The following is an 18,621-nucleotide window of genomic DNA, read 5'->3' on the forward strand; positions in this document are numbered from 1 at the left end:
AAGGAGGTATACTACTATTCGAGCACGACGCGAATCCAAATGAGTGGAATTGCTCGCCGAGACATTCACAATCCTCGCGATCATGGAAACCGCGACACTTTATTCTTATCAAATTTGATATCGAAACCACAATCCGTGCTGCAACTTGATTGGCTTATTTCTACGATGGGGAGATTTGATTGGTGGATGCATTGGTTTTTGTGAAACAAAACATCGAATGTCGTTGAAAAATGTCGAAGGGAGCCATGATGATCATCACAGCAGCTTCCTTCGGGCAAACGCTCGATCCTTCGAGACGGAGGTATGGCGAAAGGTGCAGCGCAGTGCGGCGTCGAGAAAGAAATGATGTCTTGTTTGGTCGGCACGCCCAAGGAAGACACCCCGCTGCTCAACCGATCCCTGCCGTCATCGTTGCCTCGCCGGGAAGACATGTCGGCTCAACTGGGTCAAGCGATAGGGTGGCGTGAATTGCGACCGCTAGTATCCCTCGCTTTGCCGTTGGTATGTCCATAATTGTGCATGAACGGGGACCTAAGTCGTGGAAATTAGATCTTGAGCGCTGCGTTGGACCATGTCTCATCGGTTGTGCCAATCATGATGATGGGCCACCTCAGCGCCGCCACGAGCAAAGAATACATCTCGGCGATTGCAATGGGTATGACATTTCTGCTGCTCACGGCTTGGACCGTCGTATGGGGCACCGGGTCCGCGATGGACACGTTGTGTTCGCAGTCGTACGGCGCAGGTCAGGCTACAGATCTCGGACTTGTGTTTCAAGCGGGGTGGTTGGCGGTACTCATTCTCTTCTGGTACTACTCGATGACCATGAACACTGCCATTCGTAGGGCAACCTCCTCTTACTTCCGACGATGGTTTTGGGCATCTTTTGCAAAGAAATCCTGTTAGTGTTTGGCCAGACCAGTGCCGTGTCAACGCTGGCAAGCCACCTCGTGCTCCTCATGCTGCCCATTCTCCCCGTGTCTCTGTTTTACGATCTGCTTCGGCGCGTCCTTCAAAGTACGGTCCATGTAAATAGCCTCCTCCTCCAACGAACTGAGCAACTCGTATTGCAGGTCAAAACATCGTGACGCCTCTGATGGCAGTCTCGTGCGTCAGTGTCGTGGCCAACATTGGCATCAACTATGCCCTTATGTTCCACACATCGTTGGGATACGTTGGCCGCGCCGTTGCTGTCGTCATCATGGCGTTGCTTGCGCCGTTGCTGCTGTGGCCGTACCTGGTTGGAAGCCCTGTTTATCGTCAAGAGTGGAAAGGTCAGCGGCTCTATGTCGCAAAGCTCAAAATCGGACATGCCGTAGGCTGGGACCTCCACGCCGCGTGGATATTGGTGCCAAAAGTACTTCATCTTGGCATCTCTGGGGCTGCCATGCAGGGCTTTGAGCTGTGGGGAATCTCAATTGCTTCCATCGTAGCAGGTGCGATGGATCATGTACTTGCATGCCGTATAACGCCCATCGTCCAGGCATGCTGCCAAATGCTGAAGTCGCCATCAGTGCCGACGTGTGCATGCATGGCTTTCGCGGATTCTTTTACATGCTGTATGGTCCCGTGGCCGTGGCGGGATCTGTTCGAGTCGGCAATGCTTTGGGGTACAACACGCCTCGGTCTCGTCTGGAATGTGCAAAACGTCGCTTTCGTTAGTGCCAACGACCCAACCCGCGCAAGACTCGCTGCGTGGCAATGCGTCGCCATGTGTGCGAGCTTGGGCATCGTCGCGGCAGTGTGCATGGTCGTATTTCGCCACACATTTCCATTTTTGTACACTCAGGACAAAGAGGTCGTCCTACTCACGGCGCGACTGCTGCTTGTGTGCGCGCCGTTCCAAACCACCGTCGCCATCTACGTCGGCATCATGGGCATCTTTCGAGGAAGCGGCCAGCAAACCCGAGGTGTGCTGTCATGCTTCTTTGCGATTCGTCACTACGTGCATGTATCAGGGGCGATTCTGAACGGCGTCGCAAATTTGCTCGTGGGACTTCCTCTCGGCATTACGCTGGCCGATGCCTTCGAGAACGGCATTGTCGGTCTGTGGTTGGGAATATCCGTCGCCTTCCTCCTCTGCGCTCTGTATGGCTTTTTTTGGCTCGTACAAGTCGACTGGAATGCCCTCGCTCGCGACGCACACGTTCGCACACGAGACACCCACCTCGCCGCCGAAGAACTCGACGGCGTCTAGGTGCTACTGCCCTCCAATATCTATTGCTTCATCCCATCATGTCACGACGAGGCCGAGAACACTCTTTGATGCGATTCTTCGCCACCGAAACCTTTTCAACGATTGCCACGAGCATGATGGACGTGTACGTTATCTACGAGGACGTGGGGCGGCAAAAGCGATCGAGCTATGCTTGGAACACCTGCGAAACCAGCCGTGAGAGCGACGGTGCGTCGTTCCGGTCGTAGGCATCGACGGCTGGCAGCACGAGATGCACGTTAGACTTGTCATGCGGCTCTTCAACATAGCTTATCGTAGAGTCCAGACTCGACAGCGACGACGCACAGCTGCCATGTCCCAACGAGTGTGTTGGCTCCGCGGTTATAGCACGCGATGGCACGTCGCGGGTGGAAAGAAGATGCGCGACATGGTCGCTCGTCACCGCAACGCTGTCCAAGAGCACGACTGACCTGTCTTGGTCGTGGGAGTCTTTTGTGGAGTCGACTTCGTTGTCACTGAGATGACTTTGCTGCTCGAGCAAGTCGTGGACCTTGACGATGCTGTCGTGCAGCCGCGTGTTCACGGTGTGGTCGCTGCGGACCGTGTCGAGAGCGACGAACCGATCCATGCCGGGGGGGAGTTCGTTGTACATGGCTTGGCGGATTCGTTCTCGTTTGGCTTCCCGCACACGGGTCTGCCGCTCAACGAATGCCGTCATGTCCATGGTTTCTGTCGCGTTCGGTGGGTGCGTCGAACGGTGGGTGACGCCGTGGTCGCCTTGGCCCAATGTGACGACGGGGAGCACTGACCGTGGATGGCTATGTGGCGTCGGAGTCGGTGCCGTGATCGAGAGCAGCATGCGGGACCGGGATGGCCGATTCAAGACCATTGTCCCCACAGAATCCCGCCCTCCTCTGGTCGAGTACACCTGCCATCCCATGCTTTCACGATGTCGAATGTGCTTGGAGCAGTTGATGCACACATTGATGACTTCGTCTTGGCGCTGCCATCGCTGGTTGCACCGGGTGCACACAACTAGTCCACACACCTGACAGCAATGCTGCTTTGGACTGCTGGTGGTGGACAATGCAAACAACTTGGACAGAGATCGCGTGCAGAGAGAACATTGCTTTGGGAGGACGGACTCGCAGTCGTCGATGGATCGGATGGGCACTGCCGTCAGTCGAAACTCGTGAACGTGCTGCTCGAGTTTCCCAATCTGCGCGGCCTGTTTCTGGATGCACAATCGACGGAGCCACATCGGCATGCTCCCCTTAAAGTCGATCGCAAAGTGCCCGCGAACGTCGAGTACACCTGGATAGTCTACAGATTCCATGAAGATGCATCCTGTATGGTAAAAGGACCCGCGAAGAAGCGACATGGCCGACAAGGCTTGTGGTGGACAAGAGGGCAGCGCAATCGAGTGTTGGCAGTATGCCCATCCTCGCCGCCCGTCCTCCAACGTGAACTCGTCCTGACTCTCCAAGTAGAGAAAATCGCGGTCTTTCACCATGGGTACATTTGATACGGACACGGCGCGCCACATCACGTACGTCTGCCGCAACGGGGTGTCTTCCGTGCGCTCGACAAAGTTGTACAGGGGAATCAAGTCGAGCAGATGATGCGAAGACGAAGACGAAGCCTTGAACCTGGCGACGTGGTGCAGACACAATTCCCTCGTTTCGTATGCGTGCAGCATGGCAACTTCCTTGAGGGTGCCGTGAATCGTCGACATGGCGCGGTGGGGGACCAAATCTATACGAAAATGTCACAATCGAGGAGGTCGTGTCAAAAGCGCCTTGATTACACTCGTACTCTTGTTGCGGCGATCTGGCGGACCTTCGAAGACCCGCATGCCGCCGTGTTCGCCGTGGGACGTCCACGACATGTCGATCGGGTTCAGCGCATTCTCGACAAACAAGCGCAACGACTGCTCACCGAGGTTGACGAAGTGCGCTTCCTCCTTCTTCGACAGCGGCGGACATGCAAAGTACGTCGACGGGAGCGGGTAGTGGGGTTGTCTGCTGCGTGCCATCGCGAGTGGAACTTGGGATGTCGCGTCGGCCTCATCGCGCGATCAAGGTAAAAAGTGGCGAGTTTGTTGACTTGAAGTTTGTATGTAGTGTACTATTCACGTTATCCGGATTTTTGTATCCGGATATTTCACGTTGAAAGATGCGGAGGATGCACAGGGCGGCGATTCCGCGCTGGCTGGTTGCCGTCGCTACAATCCAACGTTTGCGTACTTTAGAGTTGCGACAGCAACTCGAGGCGTGCTGCTGAGCAACCACACAGCATCCAGCTTCACTCCGAGGGGACGTTTATGGCAGTGTCTCAGCCTTTGCCTGTGTGTATACGGAGGGGGATGGCGTCTGTGCAAAGCCTGTCGATGAAGAGGCCTTCAATCGCCTGCACCAAGCACGGTGGATCGATCATGGCGATCATGAGGGCAAGTCTAGCTTCGTCTATGGCACAATGGCATCCGTGCCGCCATGGATTGTGATCCTTGGGCGTGCGCGAGCCTTTGTTGACAAGTCCCACGATACAGCCCAGAACGTTCGGCGAGCATGCGCATCGCGTTGGCCGTGCCAGCGAATCCAAACGAAGGGACACACCGCATCGAATACAACAACACACCAATGATGAGACAATGCAATATATTCCCAATGTGAAATAATATGACCGAAAATGCAGCATGGAATGTTTGAACTTGGTTAACTTGAAAAATGCTCAATACTACAATCCAAGACAGAACGAGATATTTTGAAACTTATTTGGAGCGATGTTCTCTGGGACGGGACAATGAGGGTGACGCGGTTGGAAGCAAGCAGTCGACTCGACAGCACAGTTGCTGGCAGGCCCACGACTGCGACATCGTCGCCATCTCGATCGTGCGTGAACAAAGCACGAGTATTTCTTGTGGACCGCGTGTGGATTGGCTCACGGACAGCCAGGTCAAACGCTACTCCGTATTTCATCGCTAACGTCGTCGTTAGGGATGTGGCTGACTTAGTCGCTTCGACTGGGCTCTACAGGGGCGACGGCCAAATCGAACCGGTTCGCGATGTAGGCGGCCCCGGTCCACTTGGCGACGTGCTGGAGCGGTTTGGTCATCACGCTGCGGCACTTGACATGGGACGTGACCGTCGTGAGGGCGTGCGGGTGCAGCAGCATCTCGCCGTGCGTGAACCCGTCCCACCAGACGACCTCGACGTCGCCCCCGGTCGCCAGGTGGCCGTGCACGTCGTTGGCGTTGATGATCAAGTCATGGCTCGACAGAAACACGGATGCCGCGGCGTGGCTCGTCACGGGGTCGCGCGGCAAGTGCTCGGGGAAGCACACGATGTTGTACCACCAAAAGTGGCGGCGCATCACGTGCACAATGTGCACCTCGGTCGAAGCAAAGTACCACAACAGGACCTGGATGCCGGTCGTCGGACGCCGGTACAAAAAGTTGTACGCGACGTCGCGCTTCCACAGAAAGAACACGATCGGGTCGATGAACGTGGCGTGACTGACGGTGTGCGGGAGCTCGAGGCAGACCCAGCTGCAGATCGCCGTCCCGAGCGAGTGGCCCATCCAGTGCGCCTTATCGATGCCGTGCGCCGCCAGCATCACCTGCAGGCCCACGAGCGTGTCGCGCTTCGTCGGGACGTCCTCGACCAGCTGCATGGACACGCACGGGGTCTCGACCAGCAGGATCGGACGGTTCTCGTGCGCTGTCACGAGGTACCACACCAGCGGCAAGTACAGCATGAGACCGGCCCCGATCCCGTGCACAAACACGAGCGGCTCGGCGACCGGCGTCGTCGTCGTCGCGCCTCGGTGCCAGTACCGGAGGCCCTTCGTGAGGGGGTATCGGCGGAACCCCGCGAGGCGGAGAAAGACGTTCATGACCGCATCCATTCCGATCGTAACGGCGTAGATGAGCCACGGCCGCGCGACGGACTCGAACGGGTCGAGCGTGTGTCGGATGCAGTGGGTCGGCTGTGTCGATGCGTGGCGAGGCTCGGGGACTTGGGTCAGTTCGTACAGTCGATCCACCATCTTGTCGACGTCATGTTGGTCCTCTTGTGCCATGTCGTGCCATTCCCTGGAGTAAAATATATATGCGAGGAGCATTTGGATGTCTGGACGAGTGAGGAATTCAAATGGAGTGTCGTAGAACCACTAGAAGGTTTGCTTGAGGCACTGGGCTTCGACGATGGCCTACCTGTTCGACGAATTCTTTGACGTTGGGTGTATGGCGCACCATCCGTTCAAAGAATTCCATCACTGACGATGGGGCATGGCGCCGGGAAGCAAGATCTGCAATCAGGTGGGGTGGATCGAGCTTGCGTTGCCCGAGTCGCCATTTGGTGTGGAGGTAGTACAATGTGAAGAGTGTTTCCGAGGCACAGTAGACCATTCCCACCAGCGCAGGCAGTCTAGGGAGGGCATCCCCCAGCCACCCGATTTGATTCACCGCGAGAAAGGTCAGCGCGATAGGCGTCAAGAGTACAATCGCCCTTCGGTGGGGTTAGGAGTCTAGAATGGCAGCGTGTGTCCTACCGAATCGGCCATACAATGCAGACAAGGCATACATAGTAGTCCCATGTCGTGGGCGCATGCTTCATGCTGGCGCGACGACGAGCGGGCATGTCAGCCATGTTCTCCAGTGCCTTGAGTTCGTGCGAGCCCGTCGACTGACGATATGCAGATTTTCTACATTGTAACTGCAACCTCGTGGGAATATAACCAAAATGGGTTGCAAGACGATTGGTTCATGATTGCGTCGAAATGCATTTCAATTCGACGAGACTCAAATATCTGACTTATTTCAACCAATCCTAGAGTTCAACCATTTTCTGTAGGATTAGTCGACAAATCTTCCACCTGTAATCAATGGGGGGTCCCTACTTTTTTACATGTACTTGAAACTTGTATTTGATGTAGGTGCCCCCCCCCTCTGACGCCCCCTGCGTCATCCATCGTGTTGACAACAAGTCGAGAAAAACTTCAACCTTCGCACCCCATCTGCACAAGTCTCCAACTCTCTGGCCTTGGTCAAATACAGCCACGGCGTTCGAGTGTGGTTGGCCCTGCCGCGGCACGTCCGCTGTACATTTCGCGCACGACCTGCAGGCCGCGAGAACTGCTTGAACAGGATTTTTCGAGAACATACTGGGCGAAAGTCGTTCCGTTACCCTTGTGGATGAACCTTCCTTAACCGCCCGCTCTGACCGTGCATGTATCGCCCGAAGCTCGAGCTTGACCGTGGCCGCGTCATGACTGGATGCTGTGCCCCGCGAAGTGGATTTGCATGCACATTCGACCTCCGTAGTGGGCTCCGTCGTGTCTCGAATACACCAACTTGTTTACTAGACTGGGGCTGTCGACGAATCCGACATGTTGGGGACCTTCAAGTGACTGGATTTTGGTCGTTTGAATCGATATGATTCGCTAAAATCCATCGTGTCAATGAGATCTTAGGTCACTTGAGTGGTGCTGACTGCGTTGAGATGTCGAAATTTGGCACTGTCGCGTCATCGCAATCCGCAGCCGACCTCGGCGAGTCCTCTTGCATCCTTCCTTCGCGCGCACATGCACACTCGATCGCGCAAGACATGGAGCTACGTTGCATGCCTGCTCTTCATCGTTGGCCGTGTCAGGTAGGTGTTCGTTCCGTGAGCACTTCGAATGTGATGGTGCTTCTGGGCCATCGTGAACTTGACACATATTGCGCTGGTACATGCCTTGTAGCCAACCAACTCAGAGTACTGGGGATGGAATGGAGCAAGTAGAGCACGATACCATGGATCATCTACTGTTCTTTGGACACCAACTTCACGATGTACTTCCTCCACACAAAACGGCGACTCGAAGCAACACAGCAAAACCAGCCTCAACGTTCCAGATCTCGCCGCTCGTCGCCACACGACTCGATCAATTCCGCGCTCATTTAAATCCATGGTTCGCTACACGCCAAACCTCCAAACGTCCGTGGAAGAGGTAAAAATGCAGCGCAGAGATCACCGCACATCAAAGGACATTTCTCGCACACCGTCAGTCACGCCACGTTCATCGACCCGATCGTGTTCTTTCTGTGGAAGCACGACGTCGCGTACAACTTTTTGTACCGGCGTCCGACGACCGGCATCCAGGTCCTGTTGTGGTACTTTGCTTCGACCGAGGTGCACATTGTGCACGTGATGCGCCGCCACTTTTGGTGGTACAACATCGTGTGCTTCCCCGAGCACTTGCCGCGCGACCCCGTGACGAGCCACGCCGCGGCGTCCGTGTTTCTGTCGAGCCATGACTTGATCATCAACGCCAACGACGTGCACGGCCACCTGGCGACCGGGGGCGACGTCGAGGTCGTCTGGTGGGACGGGTTCACGCACGGCGAGATGCTGCTGCACCCGCACGCCCTCACGACGGTCACGTCCCATGTCAAGTGCCGCAGCGTGATGACCAAACCGCTCCAGCACGTCGCCAAGTGGACCGGGGCCGCCTACATCGCGAACCGGCTCGATTTGGCCGTCGCCCCTGTAGAGCCCAGTCGAAGCGACTAAGTCAGCCACATCCCTAATGACGACGCACACGAGTACAGTTTGCATCGGCACTCCTGCACACATGAGCAACGCATGAAGCTGGAGCTCGTCACCACCAGGATGTTCTTGCGCCGTCCATCATGCGGCACGCCCAGAGGCTAGTGGCCTCATGTCGCGAATGGCGTGACTACCATGAAACCGGCGACCGTTTCACTTGGAAAGCTGGAACGGTTGTTTTGTAACCGCGACTGTCGTGGCGAAACCGATATCAACCGCGGCACGTGTTCGCCATGGCGACGTCGGAGGTGCCGACGGATGTGTTGGGCACGAACCCAGAATGGCAAGCCGCCGTGACATCGCCGACGAAGAAGGCGTTTGTGAGCAAGATTCCTCGGCGGAGCGTCAAGTTGCCCACGCCGATCAATGCATTGCCAGTACAACTGGCAGCGACGGAGTCATCGCAACCAGACGAAGCGCCAAGTAGCAACAACCAGCAAGAGAGTGCAACTCCGCCCAAGGTATTTACCGTACTTGCCGTGCTTGGAACGATTCATGTCGTGTTTGATTTGGACGGACAGGCCGCCGTCGTGGACAAGCACCAGCAATACATCAAAGATCTGGAAGAAAAGAAGCGCAAAGCTCGCGAAGAGGAAGTGGCCAAGGCCGAGAAACAGCGCCGATTGCGCCTCAAACTGCGCAAGAGCATCTTGCAGCGAGCTGCGTCTATTCGCACGGAAACGGATGCTGGAGGCCACGACACGGTCGACTCCACGAGGTCCCCGCAGGACGAATCGGAAGCTCCTTCCCCTGCCGCGTAGGCAGTTGTGATCATGAATGGCTGGTCAATCACGGCTCTGGCCATCTCTAGGGACGACGTCTTGACGGACGAAGAGCGTAAGGCCAAAGCTGCAGCGCAAAAGAGACTGCTTCAAAAGCAACAGGTCTATCGCACGTCTTGTTCACTGCACAGGTCAACGACATTTCTCCAATAGGCAACGCTGGAAGCGCTGAAGGTCAAACGGCAAAAGGAGGCCGAGGCGGCCGAAGCGGAACGACAGCGGGCGCAGAAGAAGAAGGAGCTCACGCGCAAGGCGTCACTGGGCACGACAGTACCCCAAACAATCTCTAGCATTACGTCAAGACGCAGGCATCGACCCTGTGATCCTCGCTAGGAAGTCCCAAGTCGCATGCAAGATGCGTTGGACAAATTCAACCAGGCGGCGGCGGGCAGCGCTGTGAGTGCCGTGCGCGTAAAAAAGGAGGAAAAGGACGAGAGCAGTCTAACGCCCGAGCAAAAGGAGCAGCGGTATCCTTGAACCCATCGAGACGATGAAATGCTCACTTGAATCGATGCAGAGCGTTGCAGCAGGAAGCCATCAAGAAGAAGCAAGTCGAGTATTTGCAGAAGTTGGCGGACGAGCGCAAGCAAAAGCAGTTGGAAGAGGATGAAAAGAATGAACTGCTTCGCCAAAAACGGGCCAAAGTGCGCGAAGAAGCGCTGCTCAAGCACGAAGCTGCCAAGGCGGAGAAAGCTGCGGCGGCTGCTGCCGCCGAGGAATCAGCCACGCCAGTCGTCGTGGAAGCCGACGAAGTCAGACCCAAAGTAAATGTCGAGGGTAATCGCGTCGTGATCCATGTCGAACGGGCTCGAAACCGGTGGTCTTGTAGCGATGGTGTCCCGGCTGAGCAAGCTCAAGACGAGCGAGGCGCAACTCGTCCCCGAAGCAAAGGATTTTGCGTCGTGGAAGAAGCGCAACGGCGTGGCCCCCGACACCAAGGCATGACGTGGACCGTCTGCACATCATATAACACGGTCTGTGCAGGTCTTTTGCATGACAGGATGGTACCCCGTGATCAAGGACACACTCGAGAAACGGGGATGGTTCCACAACCCCGACCGGAACTCGCCATACTTTGACTTGAAGTGGGCCCTCAAGTCCGACGACCTGAAGAACGTCAAGCTCCACGACGACCAGGTGCGGCGATGGGTTGATGTCGCCGCCAACTCACCGAGTCGCACCAGCTCGTCAATCACTTTCTTCAGAACACTGCCATCACGACCAAGTCGGGGCTTCTGCACAACCTCCGCAAGTGCGTCCGCGGAATCATTTGCTCGATGACCTCATCTGATGTTGGGTAGTGTCACATGGTTTCTCAGCGAAGATATCGACTCGTTCTTTCCACGAGCGTATGACCTGAACGAGCCCGCCGACATGCAGGTAAGTTTGCCGATGTGGCCTTTGTTTTCAAGTCCCTGGCACCTTTGTGTCGTGGAGCCCATCGTGATCCTTGGCGTGTTGGGACGGCGTAGTCGTACATTCAAGATTTTCGGTACATCCGCGCCGAAGGGATGCTCAAGCGGTTGGGCGTCCAGTGCCGCGCGATGCTGAACGCGATCAAGCCCAGCGTTGTGTCTGTAAACCTCGGCGTTCTCGACGTCGTTCTCTCCGTGTGTCGAAAGCGGCAGGAAATTCTCCCCGACGACGTCTTGGACAACCCGAATGCGTGCGGTTCGTCCATGTCCTTGAGTGTTTTGGAGGGATTTGAATGGAGCTGCATGACGTGGTCGCTCCGGTAGGCATCGATCCCGTCGTGACTGATCTTCAGTGGGATGTGCTCCAACGATGCCCTGTGGATGCCCCAGGGTCGATTCGACCGGCCTGCGTCTTCACCAAGCCGTCCGTGGCAGCGTCGTCAGAGTTCGGGGACCAACCTCCCCCCCACTTGTCACCGAGTGAAGCCAAGGAGGAAGCGAAAGCGGCCAAGCGACACGAGAAACTCATGGGTAAGTCTACAAGTCGCTGCATCTTTCGACACCATGCCGGCTGATTCGTGGACAGAGGCGGCGTTTATCAAGGAAAAGGCGCGGTTGAACACCTTATTGAGCCAAGTTGTGCCGCTCACGAACGAGACGGCGACCAAAGTACTGGAGCTCTTGCAAGGTTCTTCGTCACTTTGGTCCATGGTCGCTGAGAGGCGCATGTAGGACTCGAGGACATGTGTCCGCAGTTCCATCTCAATGGCGCCGACAGTAAAAATGTTTGGATCGTCAAGCCAGCAGGTCCGCTTGTCGTGATGCGTCGATCGGCTCAGGCGAATTCTCCATGGCAGGCATGTCGCGAGGCCGCGGCATTCGCGTGTTCAACCAACTGAATGAACTGCTCGAGTACGCTGACGTGGAAAACCACAAAGAGTGCCAGTGGATCGTCCAAAAGTACATTGAGAATCCCCTCTTGGTGTGCAACCGCAAGTTTGACATTCGGCAGGTACGTGCCATCGACTACTGTGCGGGCATGACGGGACGGTTGGTGCAGTGGGTGTTTGTCACGTCGTGGAATCCGCTCACGGTGTGGTTTTACCTGGACTGCTACCTCCGCTTCAGCTCGGAGGAGTACCAGGTCGATGACTTGGTGAGGTCCACTACAACGACGACGTGCGTCGTGATGGGATGCCTTGTAGACCGACCAGTACGTGCACTTGACCAACAACTCGATCCAAAAGAACGGCGAAAACTTTTACAAAGCGTACACGACGGAGGATGGGTCGATAACGATTGAAGGGTGAGATGGTTGCTGCTGCTGTGTGCGGCGCTGTGGCCCGACTCGACGGCGGTATACCGTCTGGACTGGCCATGGTCGCCACTTCAAAGTCGCTCGTGCTCACTGCCGAGTTGACTCGTGTAGGAACATGCTGCACTCGGACGACTTGAGCGCGTACCTCACGCGGAAATACGGCCTCGATCCCGACACGAACGAGACCATCTTCACGTCCAAGATCCAGCCGCGCATGAAGGAGATTGTCAAGTGGTCGCTCAGCTGCGTCCAAGATACGGTGCAGCATCGCAAGAACTCGTGCGAGTTGTACGGCTACGACTTCATGCTGGACGAAACATTCAAGGTACGACGGCGATGCAGACCGCTTGGCCAAGTGCTCACGGGTTCTCGTCGATAGCCGTGGCTGATTGAGGTCAACAGCAGCCCCGCATGCGACTACTCGACGGCGGTCACCAAGCGATACATCGAAACGGGTCTAGAGGACATTCTTAAGGTGATGCTCGACGTCCGTGAGTACGATGCGGCGAAGCGAAAGAACAGCATGGTACGTACGTGCTGACACATGTCGCTCATGGCGGCGCGGGCAGGCCAAAATGCCCAAGCCCGACACGGGACGTTGGGAGAACATCCACAAGGCCGAGTACATTGCAAAGCCCATGTCGTCGTTTGGGGGGATGGATTTTGAAATCAAAGGCAAGAAGCTGTCGAAGAAGAGTCAACGTGCGATCAACCAAGCATGCGCGTTGACGCCAACGCGGCCGACACTTGCCGCCGTGGACGAAGTGCCAGAGTCGAACGCCGACGAGGGACTGCCACGAGTGGACGCCGACCTAGGTCAACATGCGATCGATGACACCTTCGTGGCCATGACGACTTCGCCAAGTGAACGTAGCCCAGCAAAGTTCAACCTCGACGACGATTACGACGACGACGACTGCCCAGACCGCAGCGTCTCGGCATCGCCGCCTTCAGTGTTGCCGCCAGAGTTGGACGAGTTGCTGTAGGAGTTAGCAGTGTGCCGATGAATGTGATGAGGACCAAGGATTACCTTCCGTGCCACTGCCGCATGAACCTGAACCATTGACAAAGCCATCGACCACGATTGCTGCGGGGGCGAACCAGCGTTCTGTCAATGCATCCGGCAAAAGCAACGCCAGAACGCCCCTCTTGACGAGTGAACAGTATTCTCATGCTGTATTGTCGGAAGCATAGTCATGTCGGCACGCTTGCCAGGCTTCTGTTGAACATGCAACGGATATGATCCTCCTAACGATGGGCTCTGTCGGTGGCTACCGCTTGTCCGCACTCTGCCACGATACAGAGAAATTACTCTGCCTACTTCGTTGGGAAGCGTGGCCGCTGCATCTTTGATGGCTCTCTAGAGAGACAGTAGCAAGGACGAGCGCGAACTCAGTGTAGGATGAAGGAAGATAGCTTTCCGTGCTCGAACGTTGTTATGTCCACCGGTTGCTTGGAAGGAAGTTGGTCTAGTGAGACAACATGCGCTTCACGACCTTCTTTCGCGTCATGCTCGAGGGTCGTGTCAGATCCGTCTCGCCCGTCACGTCCAAGACACTCAATTCTCCTCGCAAGTCCTGCGAGGCCACCAGATGAGAGGATTCCAAATTGAATCAAACACTACCGTTTCCATGTTGAGCTTGAGTTCTGGGCCTCTGTACCCCTTGCCCATAAGGTACGCGAGCTTGGTCACGCACGACTCGATTGTCATGTCGTACGACGTGATGACGCCCATTTGGAGCAACTTGATGCCTGTCGCGTACGTGTCGAGCTGCGTTCTAGTCATGATAACATCGTTTTCGAGCAACTGAGATTGAAAGCGATTGGAGCGTACCGGCCATGGAGACACTGGGTCGTGACGCACACGGCGATGTGCGCATCCAGGGCGTCTTGAATCACTTGGAGGAACCCATCCTTCTTGAGCGGCGCGTTTCCGGTGCCGTACAGCGCAAATACCTACTCGATGCTTTTCAATGAAAAAACGAACTGTAGGCATTTACCATGGCCTTGGCCTGAGCGTCGGGCTGTTCTCGCTTGTGCTTTTCAACGTATGCTGTGATGCAGTCGTCGTCAAAGCCCGGGACCAAGTGGAACACGCAAATGTTGGTGTGGAGGTTCGTAAACGTGCTGAAACTACGATTAACAAGGATGAGCAGGCTGCATTCAGTTCAAATGATGCAGCGTTGGGTCATGGACACTTGGAAGCACAATGGCGCGTGGCCGCATGTAGATGAGTACGTCGACGAACCGACGGCGTGGATACGGAAGGATGAGCCCATGTTCTAGGATCGTTTCGACCCCGGTCAAGGCCAACACGGGGTGGTTGGGGGAGTGGAAGGCATCGACGGCCATGTTGAACGTCTTGGTCGTGCGGTTGCCTCGCAAGAGTTTGTCGTTCGAGTAGATGCACACCTTTATGGGAAATAAGAAGTCGGCGATGAGTTGTGGCAGAAGTATTCCTTGAAAGGCACCTACTTCGGGAATTTCAAGACTTGCAGCGCACAGGACCGACATGATGAGGTTGCGGCGCTATGCGGAAAGTGCAATGGAATCATCGCGGCAGAGATCACCACGAGCTTGCCGAGGCTTTCCAGCATGAACGAGAGCGCAGACGCCGTGTACGCCATCGTGTCTGTACCTTGCAGAATCACAAACCTATTTTCCACGCATCGCACGTGAAAAAGAACGTTGCGACTGTCAAGTAAGGTACGCACCCGTCATAATCCCAGTAGTGTTCTTCAATCGTTTGCGCGATGCGACCCCAGTCGGCCGGACACATGTCAGAGGAGTCAATCGGGTCTTCCCACTCGATGATCGTGACTTTGGGCATCCCGCCAAACTTAAACTCGTCCATTTCGCGCACCTTTTGTTCGAGGAACCCGGACTTTGGATGGAGCGTCCCAACTGCGTCCGGAGTCATTCCAAACGTCCCACCAGTGTACAGTATGAGCACGTGCGCATCCTTGAGCGCATCCTGCTTCTCGCGGCCAATCGAGTTCTTTCGCATCACTACTTTTTCGTTCTGCAGCACGCGGACTTCGAGCGGCGTCGGTAAGATCGGCGGGTCTTCCTTTGGTGTCGCCATCGTCGTCGCGCGCGATTTGAAAGATGCCAATCAAACCACCCCCACGACTGGCGTGCGGATAAATCCGGATAACCTGACCTGGCATTTTGGCCATGCTGTCTTATAACACCAACGTCCCAACGACGCCTCAAAGCAACAATTGAAGCGAACTCCCGGCAGCAACTTCTCCGCTATAACAAGACGGTGAAGCTGCGGTGTACGTCGCCATCTCCCCACAGCTAGCGGGGCTTGGCGCCGTTTGTAAGCTTGTCTTACCCCAAGTGCCAGAGGTTTCTCCATAAGCATTGCTTGGGAGTCAATCGATTCAAATTGGTGTTGAATGCGCATGTCACTATGCTACGGCAGGCGTCACCACCAAGATATATATGTGCTCTTCGTTGGAATTATTGGCAACTCTGCAGCTGTAGAAAATAGAAATTGACACAATCTCATCAGCAAGTGTATTGGTCGTTCATCGAATACTCGAAGGAAACTATCGACCGTAGAATGCAAGCTTCGAGAGGTTTTCGCTGTAGGAAGAATTACTTGTGTGGTGGGCGTGCTGAAGTGGCAGGGTTCATTGCCACAGTTCTTCGCGTCTGAGCTGGGGCCGGCATTGTCTGGTGCCTTCCGCGCAAACAAAAACAATTGTATCACCTGATGGCGTCTTCATGAAAGCTCCACGAGAGCTACCGAGTCACGCCACCAATTCGCGGCCAGCTCTACTGCTCACTTAGTTGCTGCCGTGGCACTCGACGACTCCTGGCGGCGTCCCATCTCGTTCGCAATTCAAACAAATGTTTGTCCCTGAAGCGTCTGTGATTGGCCCAATTTGAGAGGGTATAACCTGTTTAATGGAGTATGATTGGGCCATTTGAAAGCACAGTTGCAAAACAACAGGTTTGTTCCCCTCGAGCAACGTTCTTGACCCTCGAAGATGGCGGCGGTGGCGGCAAAGACGGCACTGTTTACCGGCATGGAGTTTGCCATATCTGTGCGCAACGAAGAAGGAAAGCAAGTGAGAGAGCTGATCGAGGTATATTTGACGATGATGCGTTCATCCTCGATCACATTTGCGTTGTAGGCGCATGGTGGCAAGGTCGTGAGCACAATGACACATTCCCCACAGCAAATCGTGCTGATGGAGCGCGTCAGGCTGTTCTCTCGATTGCCAAATCACTTAGCTATCGAATACATCAAACACTGCATCGCGGCAGGACAACTCTTGGATCGCGAACCATTCATGCTAACTGCCGACTGGGAGGAAACGCCACCATCGCAACTGCGACGACCGTCGTCCCATAGCGGACGCAAACAGTACACAAATGTCGAGCGCGGCGCAATGCTATCTTTCGCAAGAGTACCTTTCTTTCTCGTTGAATTTACTCGGTAACGACAAATGATAGAGTCACAAACGGGACATCAACCAGAAGCTACCGCGTGCATTCTGGGAGCGCGCTGCGAAAGACAAGGTGCAATCGACCCTGGAAGACATGGTAACGCAAGTTGCTTAGGTGACGTCGCACTCTGCCGAGAGCATGCACGAGCACTACCGCAAGCAACTGTTGCACAAGACGCCCGCTGAGAAGGATGCGCTAATTAACACCTACCTGGTACTGGCGTCGATTCCCTTCATCGGATCATTCAAACGATGTCTTCAGGCGCATCTCGTTGCTACAAACCGGCCGAGGGATGAGCCCAAGTCTCCCCCCAGGGCAAAACTTCGAGCTCCTCTTCCGCTGTTCAATTTACCTCCGACACAAGACGCGCCATTGTTGCCTGAAATCTTTGCGTCTGCGGAGCTCGCGACATCTAACCATTCAATTACTGCCGAGGCTGTGGAAGTGACGAGGACCTCTTCAGCTAAGAGCGAGCATGTTGATCCTCCAGAAGAAGCTGCATCTCCCGACGCGAAACCACCAGCAAATGAGGCACTTCCGACGACCCCAGTGCAGGGCGTGCCATGTGTAACTGGTGCCGTCCAGCCAATACAGCGGGATCCTCCTTCAAGCTCGACGTCCGCGGAAATTCTAGCATTCGAGCCGGCGGTTGCAACACCTCCGAGGATTCATGCACCTCCACCGCGACATACTTCTTCCCGCCAACTAGCATCCGACGAGGACGTCGATCGCATGACGGAGCGTTTGGTCATGATGACGGGAATGCCGCGACCGGTGGTCACGCATGCACTGTACTGTTGCTCAGGCAACCCCCGTGTGGCATTCAAGTACCTCCGTGGCCAGCTCCCTCTCGGTACACGCGCCAGAAGTCATGCTTTCATCCGATAACGAAATTGATGACGGTGTAGATTGCTGGACCGAAGAAGAAGATGAGTGGATTCGAAGTCAGTTTGGCGTGCTGCCGAAGACATGGAGCCCAGATCTGGTCAAAGGGACGATTCGTCAGGTCATTCATACGCATGGCGGAACGACACGGCCGCACACGGTGCAAATGGTGTGGCAGCGCCTCGATTTCTTAACGAACGATTAGCACATTAGACTCCCCAAAGGCCTCGAAAGTGTGGGAGACAAATTATACCCAGCGCCTACAATGTTTGGCCCAACTTCATCGACCTGGCACCTCGGACCTCGTCGTCCACATGTCGTGGCTAGGACGTAGATGACGACGTGCTGGAGCTGCGGAGTAGCAGGAACTGTAGAGACCATCGCCCCTTCCTCCCGTGCTGCGCGATGTTTGCAGATCTCAACGACTTCCTGGTTGTACACGGAATAATATCGTATTTCTGAAATATATGGTACAGATTTTAGGCAAGAGATAAAGAAACAGGTGTCTCAACACAATACATATACTAGTATGTATGTTTACGGTAACGTGATAAAGTAAAGGATTTAACTGTAAGTTACATAACGTTAAGGAGTGTTTTAAATATGTCATCCGTTTCGCGTGATTGGACGAAAACATGATGTTGCCGCCCAATCCCAAGGTTGAAATATTCCAAAATTCGTCTCCCTTGCCCAGAATATCTGTGTCATGATCGAGGAGCGGACATAATCGGTGCATTGGACGGCTCAAGTCCGCCAGTGCTCTGAAGAGAGTTTACCAAGAAGCAAAATCTTGCGCGTTGAATGAGTGACGACTGCTTCGTTGCCGCGCAAGATTTTGTTCATTCATCTTAACCCGTTTTGTATCGAAACGCGCTTCAGGGGCTTCATGGGGTACTGTATACGTGCAGATCTTAGCGGACGTATTGATCTACCAAAGTTCTTTCTTCGTGGCGGCGGTATTACCACCGCAGCAGGAGAAGCAATACAAGCT

The 18,621-nt window shown here is 55.1% G+C and overlaps 7 protein-coding genes across 12 annotated transcripts; 4 read left to right on the forward strand and 3 right to left on the reverse strand.

The window, feature by feature from the left end:
• Window positions 1–303: 303 nt before the first annotated feature.
• Window positions 304–2,197, forward strand: H310_05349 (hypothetical protein; the record flags this gene model as incomplete). Its single annotated transcript, XM_008870039.1, has 8 exons — window positions 304–501; window positions 550–792; window positions 846–1,017; window positions 1,074–1,274; window positions 1,320–1,436; window positions 1,484–1,610; window positions 1,663–1,910; window positions 1,959–2,197. 8 exons carry the CDS (start codon window positions 304–306, stop codon window positions 2,195–2,197), a joined length of 1,545 nt encoding a protein of 514 aa, XP_008868261.1.
• A 54-nt stretch (window positions 2,198–2,251) lies between these two features.
• Window positions 2,252–4,266, reverse strand: H310_05350. 2 transcript variants are annotated; one of them, XM_008870040.1, is made up of 2 exons: window positions 3,992–4,266; window positions 2,252–3,931 (listed from the first exon to the last, which is right to left on the reverse strand). In XM_008870040.1, the coding sequence occupies exons 1-2, from the start codon at window positions 4,209–4,211 to the stop codon at window positions 2,364–2,366; spliced, it is 1,788 nt and encodes a 595-aa protein (XP_008868262.1). In that variant the 5' UTR covers window positions 4,212–4,266; the 3' UTR covers window positions 2,252–2,363. The 2 variants fall into 2 exon arrangements, with proteins under 2 accessions (XP_008868262.1, XP_008868263.1); XM_008870041.1 differs by having other exon boundaries at window positions 2,267–3,931; window positions 3,984–4,252.
• A 653-nt stretch (window positions 4,267–4,919) lies between these two features.
• On the reverse strand, window positions 4,920–6,867 carry H310_05351 (hypothetical protein). Its single transcript, XM_008870042.1, has 3 exons — window positions 6,728–6,867; window positions 6,390–6,684; window positions 4,920–6,346 (listed from the first exon to the last, which is right to left on the reverse strand). Exons 1-3 carry the CDS (start codon window positions 6,823–6,825, stop codon window positions 5,186–5,188), a joined length of 1,554 nt encoding a protein of 517 aa, XP_008868264.1. The 5' UTR covers window positions 6,826–6,867; the 3' UTR covers window positions 4,920–5,185.
• A 1,223-nt stretch (window positions 6,868–8,090) lies between these two features.
• H310_05352 (hypothetical protein) lies at window positions 8,091–8,773 on the forward strand. The gene has a single exon (XM_008870043.1). The coding sequence runs from the start codon at window positions 8,368–8,370 to the stop codon at window positions 8,728–8,730; it is 363 nt and encodes a 120-aa protein (XP_008868265.1). The 5' UTR covers window positions 8,091–8,367; the 3' UTR covers window positions 8,731–8,773.
• A 167-nt stretch (window positions 8,774–8,940) lies between these two features.
• On the forward strand, window positions 8,941–13,346 carry H310_05353 (hypothetical protein). Of its 4 annotated transcripts, XM_008870044.1 has the most exons (20): window positions 8,941–9,227; window positions 9,288–9,523; window positions 9,578–9,650; window positions 9,702–9,818; window positions 9,882–10,015; window positions 10,066–10,325; window positions 10,378–10,487; window positions 10,533–10,685; window positions 10,733–10,800; window positions 10,850–10,928; window positions 11,021–11,219; window positions 11,288–11,494; window positions 11,550–11,651; window positions 11,696–11,770; window positions 11,821–11,975; window positions 12,024–12,119; window positions 12,169–12,269; window positions 12,393–12,606; window positions 12,661–12,807; window positions 12,851–13,346. In XM_008870044.1, exons 1-20 carry the CDS (start codon window positions 9,000–9,002, stop codon window positions 13,265–13,267), a joined length of 3,171 nt encoding a protein of 1,056 aa, XP_008868266.1. In that variant the 5' UTR covers window positions 8,941–8,999; the 3' UTR covers window positions 13,268–13,346. The 4 variants fall into 4 exon arrangements, with proteins under 4 accessions (XP_008868266.1, XP_008868269.1, XP_008868267.1 ...); XM_008870047.1 differs by having other exon boundaries at window positions 12,393–12,807; XM_008870045.1 differs by having other exon boundaries at window positions 12,661–13,346.
• A 404-nt stretch (window positions 13,347–13,750) lies between these two features.
• On the reverse strand, window positions 13,751–15,366 carry H310_05354 (hypothetical protein; the record flags this gene model as incomplete). Its single annotated transcript, XM_008870048.1, has 8 exons — window positions 13,751–13,858; window positions 13,906–14,059; window positions 14,116–14,237; window positions 14,282–14,414; window positions 14,530–14,693; window positions 14,757–14,810; window positions 14,852–14,936; window positions 14,996–15,366. 8 exons carry the CDS (start codon window positions 15,364–15,366, stop codon window positions 13,751–13,753), a joined length of 1,191 nt encoding a protein of 396 aa, XP_008868270.1.
• Window positions 15,367–16,253: 887 nt separating this feature from the next.
• On the forward strand, window positions 16,254–17,904 carry H310_05355. 2 transcript variants are annotated; one of them, XM_008870049.1, is made up of 6 exons: window positions 16,254–16,381; window positions 16,430–16,705; window positions 16,752–16,817; window positions 16,860–16,958; window positions 17,007–17,598; window positions 17,654–17,904. In XM_008870049.1, exons 1-6 carry the CDS (start codon window positions 16,283–16,285, stop codon window positions 17,833–17,835), a joined length of 1,314 nt encoding a protein of 437 aa, XP_008868271.1. In that variant the 5' UTR covers window positions 16,254–16,282; the 3' UTR covers window positions 17,836–17,904. The 2 variants fall into 2 exon arrangements, with proteins under 2 accessions (XP_008868271.1, XP_008868272.1); XM_008870050.1 differs by lacking the exon at window positions 16,254–16,381 and having other exon boundaries at window positions 16,398–16,705.
• The last annotated feature ends 717 nt before the right edge of the window (window positions 17,905–18,621 follow it).

This window comes from Aphanomyces invadans (genome assembly GCF_000520115.1).
Source record: "Aphanomyces invadans strain NJM9701 unplaced genomic scaffold supercont1.9, whole genome shotgun sequence".
Lineage (NCBI taxonomy): Eukaryota > Oomycota > Saprolegniomycetes > Saprolegniales > Verrucalvaceae > Aphanomyces > Aphanomyces invadans.

Coding starts and splice junctions, on each gene's coding strand:
- H310_05351 (XM_008870042.1), bottom strand. CDS start 6,825: ATGGCTGACATGCCCGCTCGTCGTCGCGCCAGCATGAAGCATGCGCCC. Junction 6,685..6,727: donor TGCATTGTATGGCCGATTCG/GTAGGACACACG, acceptor ACCCCACCGAAG/GGCGATTGTACTCTTGACGC. Junction 6,347..6,389: donor TCAAAGAATTCGTCGAACAG/GTAGGCCATCGT, acceptor CAAACCTTCTAG/TGGTTCTACGACACTCCATT.
- H310_05355 (XM_008870049.1), top strand. CDS start 16,283: ATGGCGGCGGTGGCGGCAAAGACGGCACTGTTTACCGGCATGGAGTTT. Junction 16,382..16,429: donor AAGTGAGAGAGCTGATCGAG/GTATATTTGACG, acceptor TTTGCGTTGTAG/GCGCATGGTGGCAAGGTCGT. Junction 17,599..17,653: donor CCGTGGCCAGCTCCCTCTCG/GTACACGCGCCA, acceptor ATGACGGTGTAG/ATTGCTGGACCGAAGAAGAA.
- H310_05352 (XM_008870043.1), top strand. CDS start 8,368: ATGCGCCGCCACTTTTGGTGGTACAACATCGTGTGCTTCCCCGAGCAC.
- H310_05350 (XM_008870040.1), bottom strand. CDS start 4,211: ATGGCACGCAGCAGACAACCCCACTACCCGCTCCCGTCGACGTACTTT. Junction 3,932..3,991: donor GCCAGATCGCCGCAACAAGA/GTACGAGTGTAA, acceptor ATTTTCGTATAG/ATTTGGTCCCCCACCGCGCC.
- H310_05353 (XM_008870044.1), top strand. CDS start 9,000: ATGGCGACGTCGGAGGTGCCGACGGATGTGTTGGGCACGAACCCAGAA. Junction 10,488..10,532: donor GCGTGGCCCCCGACACCAAG/GCATGACGTGGA, acceptor CGGTCTGTGCAG/GTCTTTTGCATGACAGGATG. Junction 12,270..12,392: donor GGGTCGATAACGATTGAAGG/GTGAGATGGTTG, acceptor TGACTCGTGTAG/GAACATGCTGCACTCGGACG.